Source organism: Trichosurus vulpecula, chromosome 4 (assembly GCF_011100635.1).
Source record: "Trichosurus vulpecula isolate mTriVul1 chromosome 4, mTriVul1.pri, whole genome shotgun sequence".
NCBI lineage: Eukaryota > Metazoa > Chordata > Mammalia > Diprotodontia > Phalangeridae > Trichosurus > Trichosurus vulpecula.
The window spans coordinates 245,452,849-245,473,453 of NC_050576.1; the positions used below are offsets into that span (position 1 = coordinate 245,452,849).

The following is a 20,605-nucleotide window of genomic DNA, read 5'->3' on the forward strand; positions in this document are numbered from 1 at the left end:
AGTGGGGCACTTCAATCCTGGCATTAAAGGATTCTACAAGATTTGGGAATCTACTGAAGTGATTTCCAGTTGGATCATCCAAGTGTCCTAATTACATAAGAAGTCATGGTCCCACTTCCAGAATCGCAAAGCTAGAAGGGACATCAGAATCCATCTGGTTCAACCATAACTTGAATAGAGATGCCTTCCACAGCATCTGCCTTTGTTATCCAGCCTTCACTGGAACATCCCTAACAAGAGGGAATCTACCACTCCCCAATGAATCCTGGCTGCCCTGTGGGACAACTCTAACTCTTGGGCTACATTTCCTGACACATCTTCACATCTCACACATCTTCATCCATTGCTCTTTGTCCTGCCCTGTGACACCTAGTAAAACAAGTCCGATCCTTCTTCTATGTTCCAGCCTTTTAAATGACTTCAAGACAATTATGTGGCCCCTTGTTCTTCTTTCCAAGCAAATATCACCAGTTCCTTCAATCAAGCTCATATAGAAAAACAATTCATTGAGTTGCATTTTTAATCTCCTTTTGTTGGAGCACAAGGATCCATTTTACTTCAAACTTTATAGATTTTTTCCAGAAATAACTATCACCTCCTCTATAGAGGCAAGAGCACATCAACTTTAATCAATTCTGTTGGAACTAGAAGCTGGCTCATATAAATGCCAACAAATAGTCAATATCCACCTATAGGGAAATATGAAACAAGCCTCAGTCATAGAGCTGTAAACTTACCTTATAGACTTGGCCATAGGTTCCATTCCCAACAAGTTCCACCAATTCAAAGATCCCTGCAGGGTCCTGAAAAAAATAAGCAACAAAAAAATGGAATCTGTTATTCATGAATTGCTTTAATCCAAGAAACATTCTATTTTAAGCAAGGCGGCGGGGGGGGTCAGCATCTCAACAAGTGAAACTTGCAGAACCCATGAATGTTGGTATTAAATCAAAAGTCAGTATTCAATCAACTGAGACAGGTATTAAATTCGTTGAGTTACTTTATTATTTCTATTTTATATTCCAATTATATCAATTCAAATCCTGGGCAATAAGATGTACCTTTAAGTGAAATTCAGAATGATGGTGAAAATAATAATAACTAATATTTATAAAGCACTTTAAGGTTTGGAAAATACATATATTATCTTTTTGACCCTCCAAACAACCCTGATAGGTGCTACTATCATTCCAATTTTACAAATGAAGAAACTGAGGCTGAGAGAGGCACAGGGTCACACAACTAGTTGCTGAGGCAGGATTTGAACCTAGGTCTTCCTAAGTCCAAGTTCAACTTTCTAGCTACTGAACAAGGATTAAGGTGTTTCTCAAAATTGGGCCTCACATTCTGCAACACTATTAGAACTGGGGTGGGGTGGGTGGGAAAAATAAGGCATCTCGAAGTTGGCATTGATTATTTAGAGATTGCTTCTTGTGAATCCCTGAACTATTTATTCTGGTTACTGCTGAGTTATACTTGCAGGAGAATCAATTCTGTGGTCTATTAGCAGTTTCCAATAAAAATGGAAAACAACATTCAGCAAAGGCTGGGTGACAATTCAACGAGCATTTATTAGTGCACCAGGCACTGGGAAAGACAAAAACAAAACAGGCTTTGCCCTCAAGGAGCTTACATTCTACTGAGGGCTACACCATGTATGTACAATCATAGGTAGAAAGCAATTAGGAAGTTTGGTGTGGACCTGTTATACAGAGCAATGTCAAGGAGAGAGCACTGACATCTTGGTGAGGGGAGATCAGGAAATCAGGATCCTCATGCAAGAAGAAGTTTTGCTTTGAAGGAAACTCAAGATTCTACAAAGCAGAAGAAAGGAAGAATATATTCCAGGCATTGGAGACCACCTATGCCAACGCCAATGCCAATGGAAATAGGGAAAGGAGCGCTATGTATAAAGGACCCTTGTTGGGGAGGTCACAGAAGGGATTCATTGTCAAGTTGTATTTGGACTGTTGTTCAGTCATTTTCAGTTGTGTCCAACTCTGCGTGACCCTTTTTAGGGTTTTCTTGGCAGAGAGACTGGAGTGGTTTGCCATTTCCTTCTCCAGCTCATTTTACAGATGAGGAAACTGAGGCAAACATGATTAAATGACTTGCCCAGAATCACACAGCTAGTAAGGGTCTGATGCTGGATTTGAATTCAGGTTTTCCTGACTCCAAAGCCAGCACACTATCCACTAGATGGTCTTTAAGATCCATTCTAGCTCTTGTATTCCGTGATTCTATAAATAGATTTACCTTTATTTAAAGGTTCTGTTCCTTATACTATTCATATTTCATTACAAAGAAAAACATCTCTGAATTGAACACATTAGGCAAGAGACATTCCTACTCCTTACCTCCTTGATCTGATCTTTTTCCTTCCCCTTCCTTCAGGACCCTGCTCCAGCAATCATCTCCCCTCCCCTCCCTTCCCCTCCTCTTCCCCTCTTCCTCTCCCTCTCTCCCTCTCTCCCTCTCTCCCTCTCTCCCTCTCTCCCTCTCTCCCTCTCTCCCTCTCTCTCTCTCCCTCTCTCTCTCCCCCTCTCCCTCTCTCCCTCTCTCCCTCTCTCCCTCTCCCTCACTCCCTCTCTCTCTCTCTCTCTCTCTCTCTCTCACCCTCTCTCACTCTCTCTCTCTCTCTCTCCCCACACACACCTTCCCTCCCCCCTCTCATATCCTCAATCTTTCCCACTCTGGTGGCTCCTTTGAATGTTTCCAAAGATGTTCAGCTCCCCTTTAATCCTTGGGGAGAAAGAGGAAGGAGAAATGGACGGGTTAGGGTTAGGGTTCTCTTGTCCCTCTCTACACCATCCATGTACCACCCCCTCCCATTTCTCTCCTTTCTGTTACTGCCAAACTCCTATAAATGATTGTGTATATTTAGCAATTCTCCGACCTTGGCAGCTACACCCATCCCAATTCTGCAATCTGGCTTCCATCCCTACCACTCAACTGCATCTGCACTCTTAAAAGGTCACCATACACCTTCTTATCACAAAAATCCAATGACTTTTTCTCAGGCCTCCTCCTCCTTTCTCTCTTTGCAGCTCTAGACCTCGAGTGTCACCCTCTCCTACAGGAGACTTTCTCTCTAGTCTCTGACTTCAGAGATTCCACCTATTCTTCTCACCCTTTCTCTGTTTCCTTTTATTTTGGGGGGCAGGGCAATTGGGATTAAGTGACTTGCCCAAGGTCACACAGCTAGTACATGTATCAACGGTCTGAGGTCAGTTTTGAACTCAGGGCCTCCTGACTCCAGGGCCAGTGCTCTACTCACTGCACCACCTAGCTGCCCCACTCTGTCTCCTTTTGTGGAGAGCCTCTCTCCTTTCTCCCTGACTCCTTATTGTTGATCTTCCCCAAGTTTCCATCCTCAGGTCTCTTCTCTTTCTCCAACCACCTAAGGCTAGGACACACCATCTTTAATCAGATTTCCAAGAACTATAGGTTGTCGTAAATCTGACAGCATCCTTATTCTCTCAATATTCATGGGAAAATCACAAAGAAGCCTTAGTCATCTTTCCATGACCTTACCTCATAGGCTTGCCTGCCTTATTTAGCACAGTTAGCATCAAAAGGATTTGAACTCAGGTCTCTCCTGAAACCAACTCCACTTCTCTCCACGATCCCATGTGGACTCAAAAAAAGGCCAGCTAGAATTGTTCACAATCTTTTTACTCGTGAAGGAAAAGCAGAGGAAAGGACATTTCTATGCAAAGATTTAGAGCTACAACTACTAAATCACCTTAGAGGGGATCTAGTCAGATTAAAATAACGGATTGAGAGTAGGGAGGGATCTCTAAGGCCATCTAGTCCAACGCACTCACATTACAGTTGGAGAAGCTGAAGCCCAGAGTGTTCGTAAGTTGATAGAATCAGAGATTTGAACCTAGAACAAACTCCAAAAGTCAACCTGGTCCAATCCTCTCATTTTACAGATAAAGAAACTGAGGTATGCTCTCCGCCTGTGTCCGCCGCCTGCCCGCGGCCTTGGCGCCGCCGTCCGGGCCCAGGGGCCCCGCGCTCGCCCCGCTGCGCGCGCTCGGCTCGGTCCCGTGCGCGGCGGCGGGGCGGAGGAGGAGGACGGCAGCGCGGCCCTGGCCTCTGCGCACATGCAGGTTTCCGGGATATTTCTACAGTTGAGCCGCCAATATAGTGACTTGCCCCCTCTGACATTGGAGAGCATTACGGACCGTGTCCTCTATGTCTTGAAACTATATGATAAGATCGATCCAGAAAAGCTTTCAGTATCTTCCCACTTCATGAAAGACCTAGGCTTGGATAGTTTGGACCAAGTAGAAATTATAATGGCCATGGAAGGTGAATTTGGGTTTGAAATTCCTGACATAGATGCTGAAAAGTTAATGTGTCCACAAGAGATTGTAGATTACATTGCAGATAAGAAAGATGTGTACCATTAAAGTCTTTTTTTTTTAAACCCAAAGAACTCAGATGATCCCAGTGAGTGTCTGAATGTGAGACCACATTTTGAGACCGTTGCTGCTTTTGTCGGAGTATTTCTGTTGGAACTATATTGAAGTTGTCTAAATATGTGTTGGCCTTTAAAAATAAATATATAAAATCAACAACAACAAAAAAAAGAAACTGAGGTATAGGAAGATTGCTTTGCCCAAAGTCTCATTACATTTGTAAGTAGTAATTGACAGAACCGAGCTTTCAGAAGTAGCAGCAGCAAGCCAAGTGAGGGCTTCCCAGGGTTAGGGATACCCTTTGGAATGCGGTGTCAGGCAAGCGTAGCCCTGGGTAAGCTCGGCCCTAGAAACAATGGATAGATGCCCTCTTGGCGAAGCAAAGATAGCCCCTAAATCTGCAGGTTTTACTTCAAGCAGAAGAATCCAACTTTTAAAATAAAATAAATAAAAACAAGGGGAAGACAACAAGGTATGGTGTCAGCTGCTTTTTTTTCTAAGTTGAGCTTCCTAGGAGTTTGTTTGCTCAGTGATACTTCAGCAACAAATTTGGAGCGAGGCTCTCCATTTGCCTGAAATATCCCAATTTTACATTCAACATTTTGACTCAGAAACGAAGAGCAAGGAGAAGTTTGACTGTGAATTACATTTGCTCAAGGTTTCTGAAAAGCATAAGAAGGGGAAAAGAGTAAAGAACAGAAGGCAGCTCTGAAAAGGCCTCATTTGTCTACCTTCAACTCAAGGTTGGGACATCCATGTCCAGAACAGCAGGCCTGGCCAGCTCCCCCTTCCTGGGGCGAGAGTTTCCAGAGGACAGGCAACACCTCCAGCCCTTTAAGTTGGTTTAGTAAGTCAGGAAGAGGAGGGGCTTAACAAGAGACCACAGCTGTTCCTGCTTCTCCTCTACCTGCCTTTTTGGAATGCTGATAAGACCTTTCTAAAACCTCTCTTACAGTGGTTTAATGGAAAATAAATCAAATTTGGAGTCAGAGCTTGGGAGAAGCGAGTGGATGCCCTCTCTCTTACCAACCAAGCAGAGGAGGACCCTAAATCTGCAGAAAAATCCAAATTTAAAAGTGGAATAAATAAGGAGAAAACAAAACAAAACAAAATCTGTGTTCATATCCCACGTATACCATTTTCTATCTGTAGGACCCTGGGGAAAAAAAATCACTCAAGACCTAAGGGTTTCCCTCTGGAAAATAAGAGATTGGTGTGAGGCCCTACTTCACACTTTTCAGATTGGCAAAGATGGCAAAAAAAGGAAAATGGCCAGTGTTCAAGAAGCTGCACCAGTCAGACCCTATTGGTAGAGCTCTGAATTGTTACAGCCATTTTGGAGAGCGATCCGGAACTCCCCCTAAGGCACTATACTGCCTCTGCCTTTTGACACTGCAGTACCCTCTACTAGGTTTGCATCCCAAAGAGGTAAAAGGAAGAGCGAATGGAGCCACAGGTAGAGAAACATTGAGAGTAGCTCTTTTTGTGGCAGCAAAAAGAGGAAAGTAAGAGTGTGTCTGTCAAGTGGGAAAGAACTGAATGAATTATAGTATATGAATGTGATGGAATAGATCACACCATGACAAAAAATGACAGAACGGGGGCACTGAGGAAAAACTTGGAAAATGTGTACGAACTCAAGTGGAGCAGAGTGAGAAGGACCAGGAGAAACCAACATAAACACGAATAAGTCAATGGAAATATAAGGTGCATAGGGGAAATGAGGGGAGGACATTAAACCCTACAGAGAAATAAATAAAAAATAGAAACAGAGTACAGAGGTATTTTTGGAAGGTGGTGGGAGTGGTCAGGAGGGCTTTAGGACTTGGGGGTCTCAAGATAAGCCTCGTGTAGGAGACATCATACAAGCTGATTCTGGAAAGAAGTTAACCATTGCAAGAAATATTTTAGTAGTGAGAGAAAAAGAATTCCAGGCACAAAGGACAGCCTGAGCAAAGGTATGGAGGTGGGAAACCCGGACAAGGAGATCTCCCTCTCCCGGATCCCTAGAGGATGAAGTTCTCCAGAAAGAAATGAAACTATATGGGCATGGTCTTAGTGATATTTTTATCCATATCAGTCTGATAGACATCCTGCTTCCTAGAAAAGTCATTGCAAAGTGAGGGCCGCAGAACATACAACTGCCTTCTGGGTGCTTCCATATACAAAATTTCATGAAATATCTTGGGGAGTCTGTGCATCACATGATAGGCAGTGAGAGGCTGATATAAAGCGATGCAACAGAGGGAAATGTTGAATTTCCTAATTAAGTTCCCTGTGTGTCATTTTTGCCATAGTGGACACAGCACTGGGCTGGAGCCAGGAAGAGCTGGCTTCCTCAAACTCTCACTAGTTCTGGAATAGCTTTTGACTCTTCTTGTGCCTCAGGAGACTCCCTAAGATTTATCTGCTAAGACGTAAACTCAATATTACCCCAAATTACATTCTACCTGTTACTTGCATGCTTTCGCCTAAGCTGTCTCCTTTGACCTTCATCTGATCCTTAGAATCCCACAAAAGGCCTCTCCTGATTGCTACCATGGTTAGTACTCTGTCACCCCTCAAATTACTTTATTTTTTATACAATTGGCCTTTTCTCATCTATGTATATGCGTGCAGGGAATGAAGTCAGGAAGACTCATCTTCCTGAGTGCAAATCCAGCCTCAGATACTCACTAGCTGTGTGACCCCGGGCAAGTCATTCCACTCTGTTTGCCTCAGTTTCTTCATCTGTAAAATGAGCTGGAGAAATGACAAACCACTCCAGTATTTTTGCGAAGAAAATCAGACGTGACTGAAACAACTCAGCGGCAACAATCTATGTACTTGTTACTTCCTCCTGAGAGAATATAAGCTCCTTGAGGGCAGGAACTATTACATTCCTGTCACTGTATTTCCAGTACCTAGCACAGTGCCTGACACACAGTAGGCACTTAATAAATTCTCAGTGAACTCAATGGAATTGAATGACACACACTGGAAAGATGGCAGATCCTTCATGTAGTCACATAATAATTAAGTCACAGAGAATGTGAAAACTGAGTGACAAGCACTGACTTAATTCGGGATTTCTGCTGTTTGCAGAGCTGCTCATAAAACCAAGATGGAAGGCTGGGAGGGTTACAGGCACCAAAAAGGAATTAGTAAATCTATGACATTTACCAAGTCCAGAAATCCCCCCTGGCTCCACATTGCTTTATTCAGATCTTAACCTTTAGTGGTAGTCAGGAAAAAATGTCCAGTGGCAAGCTAGAGTTCATTTGCATTGTTTCATGATCTTTTCCTCTGTCTATCTCTCTCTGTCTCCCCCTCCTTCCTTCTCTCCTTCTCTCTTCCCCCCCTTCTTCATCTCTCTCCTCTCCTTCTTTCTCTCTCTCTTCCTCTGTCTCTGTCTCTATCTCTATCTCTCTCTGTCTCTGTCTTTCTCTCAGATTTAGAGCAGGGATGAGCTTCAGCAGGTATTTAACATACATGCCACACATGGACCACAACATGTATGAGTGGGCCAAAGCCAGATTAAAATAGGAACTATTTAACAAAATAAATACAAATATAGAAAATATTACAGTTTCAAACTAAGTCACTATGCAGCCTGCCGGGATCTTTCTATATGGACTAATGGCCCATCTCTATATGAGTCTGACCTCACTGATCTTAGCCACCACCTTCCTTTTCTAGATGAAGCTCAAAGAAATAATGTATGTCATCCAAGATTATAGACATAATAAGTAGCATTGATGAGATCTGATTCCATACTAAACAATCTCTAAGTACCGGTACCTCAGCACAGTTAAGCATTCATATCTTTTCTAAGACTCTACCATTCACAGATCAGCATTTGGTTTATTTTGGTGATAACATGCTGAGTTTTTGATTTTGTTCCCCATTTTTCTTCTGACATACAAAGAATTCATTGAACTGAAATGAATTAAAAGACTCCTCCTAGCCAACATTTATTCTGCACTTTAAGGTTTTCAAAGCACTTTTACGTGCATCATCTCAAGTCTCAAAGTAATCTTATGAAGTAGGTATTACAGTTACTGTTCATTCAGTCTTCTCAGTCATGCCAAACTCTCTGTGACCCCATTTAGGATTTTCTTGCCAAAGATACTGGAGGGGTTTGCCATTGCCTTCTCTAGCTCATTTTACAGATGAGGAAACTGAGGCAAACAGGGTGAAGTGACTTGTCCAGGGTCAGACAGCTAGTGTCTGAGGCTGAATTCGAACTCACGTCTTGCTGACTCTATCCACTGTGCTGCCTATCCACTACGACATACCCATTTAACAGATGAAGAAGTTCCATGTCACACAGGTGGTAGTTGTTGTTTGTCCTTTGTTCTCAAAGAGGATCAAGATGTGAGGAAGTGAGTGTTAGAGGGAGGACCTAGATCTCTCTTGATGGACCCTTTCCATTGTATCACAGTTCTGCTCTCATTATTAAAAAGCAGATGAAAATATAAAGGCCAAGAGGATGGTGGAAAGTATGTCAAATCAGACCTTAAACCCTAACCCAATGACTCTAAATAGCAAGACACTCTCCCACCGAGAAGTCTCCACTTTTGATAAGTGATCCCCTTAAAAGGCTGAAAGAGACGAACACGGTAAGTGATCTCCCTCCCAGCATCATTGTTTGGGCTGGCAAAATGGTCAAGCTGAGGAAAGGAAGGGGTACCGAAAGAATGAAACCGTTATTCCTCCTCGGAACCATATTTAGCAGCTATTTTGTTAGATTTTAAACAAAACTGACAAGCATATGCTTACTAAAGCAAAATAGGACAAAGACAACAGTAACACAAGGAGAACTCTCCGTATTTATCTTGAGTCTCCCTGCCTCTTCAGCACTGTCAGTGTCCAGGAGCCCTCACATGGCTAAGCAGGGATGCTGACTCAGCACCTCCTGGGCGCGGGTCCATGCTGCATTCCCAGCTTTTGCAAGGTAGAAAACAGCTCTAAATATTTAAAGTCTCCAGAAATATTTTAAAGTTACTACAAATTTCCTTGCCTTCCCCTTCGTGTGGTGGATCTGAGGTCTAGGAATGCCAAATCTTCTGCCGCAGGCAAACAGGCTTTGTTCTGTGCCTGGATAGTGTTCTGCACTCCCTGCTCCAGAACAAAACAGAGAGGGTGTTCTTTGCTCTCACATTTCACCCGGTCTACACGTCTCTGAGAGACGCTGGCCAGGAAAATTTACTCTGGTGGCTCAACTGTATTGATAATGCATTGGTTGAAGAAAGACCCGAATGATTAATAATGGGAGGAGGGATACACTTAGCATCTCAAGTCCTAACTTTTAAGTCTTTACCCTGTCTTCCTCTGATAACCATGTACCTATAAGTAAGTCATCTCACTTCTCAAAATTTGGGGTTTCCCAATTTGTAAACTCCCAGTAATAATATTTGCCCTGTCTACTTTTGGGGGCTTTTAAAGAGGATCCAATGAGGTAACCTACATAAGCGTACTAATTGGCATGATGCACAATCCAACCAAAAGCTTCCTTCAAGACTCAACTCTGGGGCCAAAGCCAAGATGGCAGAGTAAAAAAAGGGACTTGCTTGAGCTCTTCCCCAAAGCCCTTCAGATACCTGTAAAAATGACTCTAAACAAATTCTAGAGCTACAGAATCCACAAAAGGCAGAGGAAAACAAAACCCCAGCCCAAGACAACCTGGAAGGAGGACAGGGGTAAGGGAGGAATATATTGGGAAAAGGAGAAAGGGAGAGATAGAATGGGGTAAATCATCTCACATAAAAGAGGCAAGAAAAAGCTGTTACAATGGAAGGGAAGAGGGGGGAGGTGAAAGGGAATGAGTGACCCTTACTCTCATCAAATTTGGCTTAATGAGTGAATAACATACACACTCAATAAAGTATCTTACCCTACCAGAAAGAAGAGGGAAAGGGTGGGGATGATAGAAGGGAGGGGAGATTGGGGGAGGGGTGGTCAGAAGGGTCAAAGGAGAAAATAGAATAAAAGTGGGGTGGGATAGGATGGAGGGAAATATGATTAGTCTTTCACAACATGACTATTATGAAACTGTTTTGCATAACTACACATTTATAACCTATATTGAATTGCTTGCCTTCTCAATGAGGGCAGATGGGGAGGGAAGAAGATAGAGAATGTGGAACTCAAAGTTTTAAAAACAAATGTTAAAAATTGTTTTTACATGCAACTTAGAAATAAGATATACAAGCAATAGGGTGTAGAAATCTATCTTGCCCTACAAGAAAGTAAGGGAGAAGGGGATAAGAGGGGTGTGAGGTGATAGAAGGGAGGGCAGACTGGAGGAAGGGGTAATCAGAATGCATGCCGACTTGGGATGAGGGAAAAGGAGAGATGGGGAGAAAATCTGGAACTCAAAGTCTTGTGGAAATGAATGTTGAAAACTAAAAATAAATTTTTTTTAAAAAAAGACTAAATTCAAATCCTACTTTTGGCAGGTTGGGTTTCCCCTCTCCTTCTACCCTGCTAATCCTTTTCCCTTTCAGATTACCTTCCATGACTCTGTATACATCTTGTATGTACCTAATGATTTATACACTGTCTCCCTCATTAGAATGTAAGCTTCTTAAAAGCAAAGACTTTGCTTTTCCTTGTATCTTCTAAATGCTTGTTGACTGGCTGACTGGCTTTGAAGGGGAATACCAAAGGTCTCTCCTAAAACTGAGGTTCTTATCCTGGGGTCAAGAGATGCCCAAATGGTCCATAGATAGATTTCAGAGGATCTATGCACTTGGATGGGGAAAAAAATTCATCTTCATTTCCACTAACTCTCGTATATACCCTTTCTCTCCTCTGACACAGCCACCAACATCCTCCTCATCTCATGCTTGGGATGTTGTAACATCCTGTTGGTTGGTCATTCTTCCTTAAGATGCATCCTTCCTCGTTAAGAACTACATCCTTTATATACCTGAAGCCTGTGTTCTCTCACATCATCCTGTCTTTGGGTAATGAATGTCCTTCAGCCTTCTCTTACTGTGCTTGGTCAGGCTGCAGTCAAAGATTACAAAGATTATGACAAGAAGTATGCCCTCCTCACTTTCCTGATGTGCCAGTCAAGTATACCTACTCGCCATCTTGTTCACTACTCCCCCCCAGCCCCCTTTACTAAGCCCCCTAGTTGTTGCTCCTGTCATTCCTTCCCTTTAAGAAACGATACAAATGCCCACTCGAATCCTTCCCATTGGAAGCAATTTCTTCTGGCTCTGAACTTCCCCAGCACTTGCAGAAATTAAATCCAATTAAAGGGAGCAATGCCCTTAAATCCCATTTCACTGCTCTTGCATAGGTTGTGAAAAGAGAAGTTTTTCCTAGTCATCACAATTATTAGTTATCTCTCCCTCCTCATATGATTATGTGTCTAATTATCAATTTACACATTGTAGCCTTTCAGTAGAATTAAAGCTCATGCAGGGCAGGAACTTTGTTCTGTCTCTATCTCTTATGGCTCTATTTCTCAAGGCATGATGCCTTGAATATATAGGAGGTCCTAAAAATGTTTATTGGATGGGAAATCAGTGGACATATGAATCCAATGTGAGCATCAATGAACCAAATTTATTGGTGGGTAATTTCAAAAACTTGATTCTCTGAATGTACTGGCTAAAATGCTTTGTGTAGCTGATGCCTAGAGTGCAGATGAAGGAAATGGAGGGAAAAAAAAAAGAAAGACAGGAAGAATAAAGGTGGAAAAATGGAGAGGAGAGAGGCGAGAAAGAGACCACTGACCCCAATACACCAATGAAATCTCTGATGTATGAAACAAAAACCACCATCATTTCTATAGTCTTCCAGAGTATAACAGCACAGAGACATCTCTATTCTAAACACAAAGAGAGATGAAAAATTTAGATAAGACACAGTCCAGCTTATAGTCTATGGGCTGGGCCATCTCCAGTTGCCTTGATCTATATCTGGCCACTAGACCCAGACGGCTCTGGAGGAAAAAAGTGAGTCCAGTGATTTTGCACAGCCCTGCCTCACTTAAATCCAAGTCATGGCATCATCTTCCTGATGTGATGGTCATCTTTGAGAAGAAAGGTCAAACCACAACTATAGTCTATGCGCAGACAAAGAGATATGATGCTATCACAATTAAGTAACTATTAAACAAATCATATTATAGCATGACAGAGTCAATAGAGAACTGGCCTTGGAAACAGGAAAAACTGAGGTCAAGTACTGTTTTTACTCTTACTACCAATGCAAGTGAGCCTCTCATCTATTATGTATCTCGGGGAGAGTTGACTGGGGGGCATTAAGGGGGATTGAAGTAATTTACCTGTGAGTCACACAACTAGTAACACATGACCAAGTCACCTAACTCCTAGAAATTAGGATTAGATTAAGGTCCCCAATTAACTCACTCTGATAATGTGTAACAGATGAGTTGCTACCTTGCATTGGTGGTAAGCCTTTCCACACAAGGAGTTCCCTATGGCAATGAAGTCACAAGTCTGTGGACTTAGCACCCAGATCAGTGCCTAAAACATAATTGATTGGGCCATCTAGTGCCACCTCTACCACTACTTCTGGCATCTTCACATCTGGTTCCAGAAGCAACCTTAGGTTGAGTTGAAAATGAAGCCTGGCTGTCCTCATGAACAGCTGAGCTTTACCCTCAGTTGTACAGCTTCAGGATTTCATTTTCTGATTTGTGGCAATAAATGCCTTGAATCCCATCACCTTCCTCTACACCGGATCTTGGCAGAGGCAATCACATTGGTGGTTTAGATGGAAAAGAAATTCTGTGCCAAGAGAGGAGATAAATCCAGAGCCTTTAAAATATTAAATTCCTCTTTATGCTGAAAAATCTTTGCACATTAATTAGAAATGGGCTAAGAGCCAGGCTACTATGCACCAAGAAAGAAAAATTAAGCTACACAAAACATAATCACTCTCCTTCAATCAGAAGAATATGTATATTTAGTTGTGGGAGAAAATGACACACGGAAGCTGAGATCCTGCTGGGCATATTGATAAAAACAAAAAAGGCACATTTTTCTCTATAGAGGAAAATGCCAAGGGTTATCTCATGTACACAGTAAGAATCTTGAAAGTTATAACCAGAAAGATAAATTTGTTCAATAATCCTCTTATCATCCATTTCAATAGAGATATAAAGTGGGGCAGAGGAAGGACAGAGTTGAGGTGAGGGATGTGTGTAAGGTCACCCAAAAAAAGGTTGGTCTTTGTCATGTTTTCATGGAGAATGTCCTGTTCAGGGTCCAAATGGAAGAGGCATTCCTAGAGATGGTGAGGTTCCACAGAATCCATGGATGACATTCTGGTGACCATCCAAGCCCCAGGCTGCTACAGGGCCCCCTCAATGAGAGTGGTAGCCAATCAAGAGGTACACCTAACAATCCAGGTACGAAGAGGTAGGAGAAAGTTTATATTCCTGGACAATGGTAACAAATTACAGCCATGGCTCTTCTTAATTCTAAAAAAAACCTGTCATAATGATTGACTTGTTTAAAGTTCGGGGGCAATATAATGGCTTCTGAGGTTCACATGGCTCCTTTCTCTTCAGCCTTAGGGAATTTATTTTAAGCAAAAATGTATAAGTTCAGATATGACTGATCCAAGTCCCCAGTTAAGACAATGCCTGACTTTTAGGGAGGAGATGAGCTCCCTGCCTAACTCTGATTCATCCCCTAGCCTCTTTTGTGGTTGAAGCAAAATTCAGCTTATATTTGGGTAACGAAATAACAGGCCATATTATAGTTGGTATGGATAGACAAACACTAGGAGGGAATGTTGGGAAAAGAGATGGGATTTTCTCAGGACTTCAACCAGCCTGTGATTTCTGCTCCAAGAAGCCTGGAGCATCTTAGCCTCTATCTCCTAGGGTTGTTTAGACAAAATGAGATAATATTCATAAAATGCTTTACAAATTTTAAAGTATTGTAAATGATAACTGAAATTACTATTATTATTATTATTAATCATTATAGAGCTGGTGGTCCTCCTTTCTGTTACAATTCAATCCTACATCTTTGCTTCTCAGAAGTATGCAGGAAAGACCCACCTTCCAATTTCTGGAATTCCTGCCCATTCCAGCTAACTCAGCACTTTATAGAGGAATCAGAGGCTTTAAGAAAATCCTCCAGCCAAAATTAACATGCAGGAGGTTACCTGGTTTATTTATTTACAAAGCAGATATTTCTTAAGCTGGGATGATTTATACTATCTACGATGAACCCAAGTCACTTTGATAAATTGCCATAAGTCCAAGGCAGAAAATTATTCCTCTTACAACATAATTTACCTTGAATGTTCTCCAAACCCAATCTGGATATATCCTTTTTCTTAAATTTACACCCACATTCACACCCTGAATCTCTCCAGAGTGTGGAGTGATGGTAAATGCACTAGAGAGAGGCATTGTGGTGGCAAAGAGAGAAAGCTAGGTGGCCCATTGGATAGAGTGACAAATCTAAAGTCAGGAAGATGTAAGTGCAAATCTGGCCTCATATATTTACTAGTTCTGTGACCCTAAGCAAGTCATTTAACCACTATTTGCCTCAGTTTTCTCATCTATAAAATATAATAATAGCACCTTCTTCCCAGGGCTGTTTAAAGATCAAATGAGATAATAATTGTAAAGCATTTAGCACAGTGCCTGGCACATAGTAGGTGTTCTATTAATATAAGTCCTCATTATTATCATCATCATTGTTACTATTATATTGGCTTCAGAGTCAAGACCTGGATTCAAATTGGGACTCTCTCTGACATATACTGACTGGGTGACCCTAGCCAAGTCACCTAACCTGAGTCCTCACTCCCCCTTGTTCCTCCAGGCAGGTGTCTAAGATTACTTAGAAGAGGGAACAACCTACATGGGTAGAAGGAATTGACTGCATCTACAAGAGTTCTTCGTACCAACTAAATCACAGAGTTGGACCCACAAAAGGTAAAAGACTTGGCTTGGAGTCAGAAAAGACCTGTATTCAAATCTTGCCTTACATATGTAATAGCTATGGGATGCTTCATAGATCCCCAATCATCACTGGTCTTAAGCAAAACCTTCAACCAGCAAAGTCGTAGGAGACCAGGACAAGATGAAATGAACATTTAGTCATCAGAGGACAGGCTGACAGGTGTGAGAGTCTAAGTTCAAGGCAGAGGAGACTTAAGCTATCGGTTTTTCCAGACTCTTCTCTCTCTAAATCTTTCTCAATCCTTCCAACAAGTGGGCAGGGTCTAAACCCCACAGAAGAGCTGGTAAATGGGGCTCTGCCCCAGGATGATAACATTTGTAAGATGCTGAAATCACATCTACTTCTTCTGATATAGACAAACAATGGTTTGGTACCCGTCTGGCAAGACTATCAGTTAAAATAGGAAGCTAGCAGGTTTTTTTCTACCCATCAACTTGGGGCTTTTTGCTGTATCATGGGAATTTGATCTCTGCTCATTTGAAGTGGTCTTACAATTTTTATTTAAGAGTCATTTTGTGCTGTACGTAAACACATACATACACACACACACACACACACACACTCACTCACTCACTCACTCACGCACAAAGAATGCTAGTTATGGACTAGTGACCCAGAATCCCAGGAGGAAGAAACAATCTCTCCTTCAGTGAGGCCACACAGCCCAAAGAGAAGACCCAAACCCAAGCCATCCCTGTTCCCTGGAACCAAAGTCACTCGAGGCTATTAAGGAGAGCTCAATGGGCTGAGTGCTCATTTTCAGAGGAACACTTTTTATCTTTAGGTCCTTAGTTTAGAACCATTGCCTTTGAACTTAATATCTACTTTCCCCACCATTGTCAAGGTAACCTGACTGTTCAGAATAACTAATTGGGCAGCATTCTCCAACTGACAGGCAAGAGTGGTCAGCAGCGCCACGGCAACAGGTCTGGAACTGGGCACCAAGATGGAGCCCGATGCCTTTTCCCCAACTCTACCTTTCCCACTTAGAGTAGAAGTTGAAGAAATAAGGCATACTTTTCAAGAGGATTTTCAGTACATGTATGCAGAGAATCAGTATTTCCGCTGCCTAGATAACAGGGAAAGGGAAATCATTTCCCTTGTCACCTTCATGCTTTATGGAGACTTTATTACAACAAACGTCTCTGTTATCTGTTATCTGGAAAGCCAGTGTGCTCAACACAATAGCTGGACTGTGGAAACTGACATGAATAATTGCTGAAAAAGCTTGCTACCCCAAAGGACTAAAAATAATAATAATCATATAACCATATGGTAGTAGAAGCAGCAGCAGCCGTAGTGATGTATGGGGTGTTCCAGGAGGACTAACATCTATGGCAAGAGGGCTTGCCAAGCCCTTGTCAGAGCTGCTCATCCACCTTTGGGGTCTACCTGGCACTCAACTCTCATCTGTGGCTTCAAGAAGCTGTAGCATGTGCTACAGTCACATCCCAGTAAACCATCTTGGCAAATTGGATAAACCAGGCTGAGGGTAAATGAGTTAGGGCAACGTCTACCCCATGCATGTGAAGGGTCCCTCTCAAGGCAGAATGGGCAGATGGGAATAAATTGTACCAACAGCTATAAAGGTGGCAGAAGCAGGTGCTGTAGAGCGCTTAGAGCTTGGTCAGACATCAAAGAAGCCAAGGTCATTCAATGCATCCCAGGCCCTTGCCAGTCATCTTGACTTTTGTCCTGCCTCTGGACTTTGATGACTCTGGATGAGTGAGGCTGACGACTCTGCAACTCTGCCTCACTTAAACCCAATTCACACAGGAGTCAAGACATCACCTGTGACATCATTGGTCCTCTTTGAAAACGAAGGACAAACAACACAGCAGTAGCAGTAATGGAGGAGGTGGTGGTGGTAGTTTATTATTGTTACAACTGACATTTATCTCATGTTTCAGAGTTTGCCAAACACTTTACATAGATTATCTCATTTGAGCTTCAAAACAAACCCATGAAATACACACTGCAGGTATTCTTACCTCCATTGTACGGATGAGGAAAGTGAAGTCCAGAGAGGGTGATTTGCACATGGATTAGTGAGGCCTGAAGTCAGAAAGACCTGAGTTCAAATCCTGCCTCAGACACCTCCTAGCTGTGGGACCCTGGACAAATCACTTGAGCTCTGTTTGCCTCAGTTTCCTTATCTGTAAAATGAAGATAATAATAGCACCTACCTCCCAGGGTTGTTGTAAGGATCAAGTGAAGTAAAAATTGTAAAGCTCTGAGCACAGTGCCGGGCACATAGTAGGCACTATATAAATGTTAGCTAATAATATCATTATTACTGCATACCTATTAAATGTCAGTGGCAGGATTTGAACCCTTGCTCTACCACATCGCCTTCTCATTACTAACTAGCCCTTTGTGGATGACATGTCCATTATATGCTCAGCACTGGGAGGAGAAGAGAAGAGGGAAGAAGGAGAAACCTGAGAAGTCTTGGATAGGATCCTTGCCCTCAAAATCACAGTCTAGTTGAGAAGACAAACACACAGAAAGTACTACAGAATGACCTCTGGCCTGGGTTCCAGGACTCCAAACCCCAGCTTTGCCATCAATAAATTGTGCCTTTGGCAAAGGCCAATTAATCTCTCCAGGCCTGGGCTTCTTCATTTGGACTAGACACTAGGTGCTCTCTTAGCTCTAAAATTCTATGACTCGAGTCCATGATGGCCACTGAATCATAGAATATTGATTGGAATGCAAAAGGGCCTCCAAAAAAGAGAAATAAAGAGGAAGCCTCTCCCCTTCTTTGTAGAGGTGGGATCTATGGGTATGGAGCACTACATACTGACTTTTCCCCCCTTTAGTCTTCATTCTAAGAGTAGGCTCTCTGGGAAGGTTAGGGGAGGACACACTGAGAAACAAGTGACATAAAAATGAAAGGTATCCTTAAATTTTTTTAATTATTTGAAGGGGCCTGAGGGCTCATCCAGTCCAACTTCCCATTTTATAGCTAAGGAAATTGAAGCCCAGAGAGATTGGTTGAGGTCACAAGGCCATTTAGCGGCAGAGTCAGAGGGGTCTCTAGCACAAGTCACAGATCAAGAGATGAAAAAGCCCCTAATGACCACCCAGCCCAGCTCTTGACAGATAAGACAATGGAGGCCCAGGGAGGGACAATGACATTTCCCAAGGTCACTGCAAAACACTTTACAAAGAGAAGTGGCAGAAGTAGGTGGGATTAGAACTCAGGTCCTGAACTCCACAGCCAGAATTCTTTCAAATTATTATCCTGCCTCCAACTGTCCTGGCTCCCAGTTCAAGGGTCTCTTCATTACATCATGCTTGGTTAACACTGGTGGGCAGACTCAAAAGGCTTTTAAACATCAGAAGAGACTTCGTTGACAGTGGGACTAATGACATAGAGCTCCATGGGGGAGGTGAACCTTGATCTTCAAAGATGAGAACAATTGAGATAAGAGAGGCGATGCGGGGGGACACTTGGGTCAAAAAGAACCAATGCCTTAAAAATGAGAACTTTTTTGAAAATGCACACTAGCACAACTATGCGCTTTCTCCCAGAAGTAACTGGGTTTCTAGAATGTGGGCTAGAAACTGTACTTGTGCCCTCTTCAAGGACTACTGAAAGACAAGAGAGACAGCCCAAGTTTAAAACTTGTTGCTGCTCAGTCATTTTTAGTCATGTCAGACTCTTTGCGATCCCACTTTTCTTGGCAAAGGCGTGGTTTGTCATTTCCTTCTCCAGCTCATTTTACAGATGAGGAAACTGAGGCAAGCAGGGTTGAATGACTTACCCAGGGTCACGCAGCTAGTCAGTGTCTGAGACTAGATTTGATTTCAGGAAGATGAGTCTTCTTGACTCCAGGTCTGGCACTCTATCCACTGAGCCACCTAGCTACACCCATTTTAACACTACAATTCTGTAAACCACTGAAAAAGGCAAGTGGGTTTCCATAGTATACAACCAAGCTATTGCCACAATCCGGTAGAAAATGGCACAGGTGAGAAGAAGAAGGAAAAACAGATAGAGGAAGAGGAAGAAGAGAAAAGGAGAAAGAGGAGGAGGAAGAAAGCCTTTATTTTACAATATATTGTTTTTAATATCAGCAGATTTCCATTAGCCTAGGTAATTTGGAGTATATAAAGGGAGGAGAACAAGGTGAGTTTCTAGTTATTCACTCTCTTTATTGAGAATCAGAAACCTGAAAAAACAGGCTTACACCATAGCAGAAACTTTAAGATCCGAAGAAACCAGAACTATTATTGGACATTTAGAGTCATTAAGAATTAGGACTAAGAGCTAGAATGAGGTGCAATGAATCAATCACCCAATGTCCCACCTTCCCTAAAGTAACCACCTTAATCAGATGAGAACACCTCTACTGAATCAATCATTCAAGCCAAAGCATTAAACTAGGTATGAAAAGTCCTTAAGCCATTGGGAAGGAGTCAAAGTCTTCGGAGGAAATTGAGTAATGCTACATAGAAACTGTATTGGGACAGGCTGAAGGACTGAGTCACGTTCTATGGGTCAAGGATAAAAGACTATCCAGCGAGTTCTTAACCTTGGCATTTGAGTGTTGGCCAAGTCTAGAGGAGAGATGTCTGACAAGCCCCAGAGAGGGAATCAATTGGGAAAGGGGAGGAGAAATGCTTCTATTTCCTTCCCACTTGACTGCAGAAGGACCTTGTGAATTTCATCAGATCATAAGGCTTGGGAATCCCCAAAAGTGTCCTCGTGGTGTCCCTAGAATCTGCATCAAGCAGTAAGGATAAACTGATGCACTGAAAAAAGGCAGCTTCAGGACCCTTCAAGAAGCCAAGCTTCATCATACCTAAGGGCAGGGGTGTGCTGGATCCAGTTCTGATCAGCAGATGCTACATAGCTTAGCTCACACTCCTAATCCTCACTCTAAAGGTTCTGCTATGATGTAAGCCTGTTTTTTTTCAGGTTTCTCATTTTCAATAAAGAGACAGAATAACTAGAAACTCACTGACAAGAGAGAAAGCCATTTTAAAACTTGTTGTTCAGTTGTTTTTAGTCATGTCAGACTCTTCATGACTCCATTTGGGTTTTCTTGGCAAAGATAATGGAGTGGTTTGCCATTTCCTTCTCCAGCTCATTTGACATATGAGGAAACTGAGGCAAACAGAATTAAGTGACTTGCCCAGGGTCACACAGCTAGTAAGTGTCTGAGGCTAGATTTGAACTCATGAAGATTAGTCTTTCTGATTCCAAGCCCAGTGCTC

General features: G+C 42.4%; 1 protein-coding gene and 1 pseudogene across 4 annotated transcripts in view; one reads left to right on the top strand and one right to left on the bottom strand.

The window, feature by feature from the left end:
* Window positions 1-20,605, bottom strand: part of TNIK (TRAF2 and NCK interacting kinase) — a 436,634-nt gene that overhangs the window by 332,146 nt on the left and 83,883 nt on the right. For all 4 annotated transcript variants that reach the window (XM_036754967.1, XM_036754966.1, XM_036754965.1 and 1 more), the window contains exon 2: window positions 738-803. In XM_036754967.1, the coding sequence (XP_036610862.1) occupies window positions 738-803 (66 nt within the window). The remainder of the gene's footprint in view (window positions 1-737; window positions 804-20,605) is intronic.
* LOC118846430 lies at window positions 3,955-4,439 on the top strand (annotated as a pseudogene).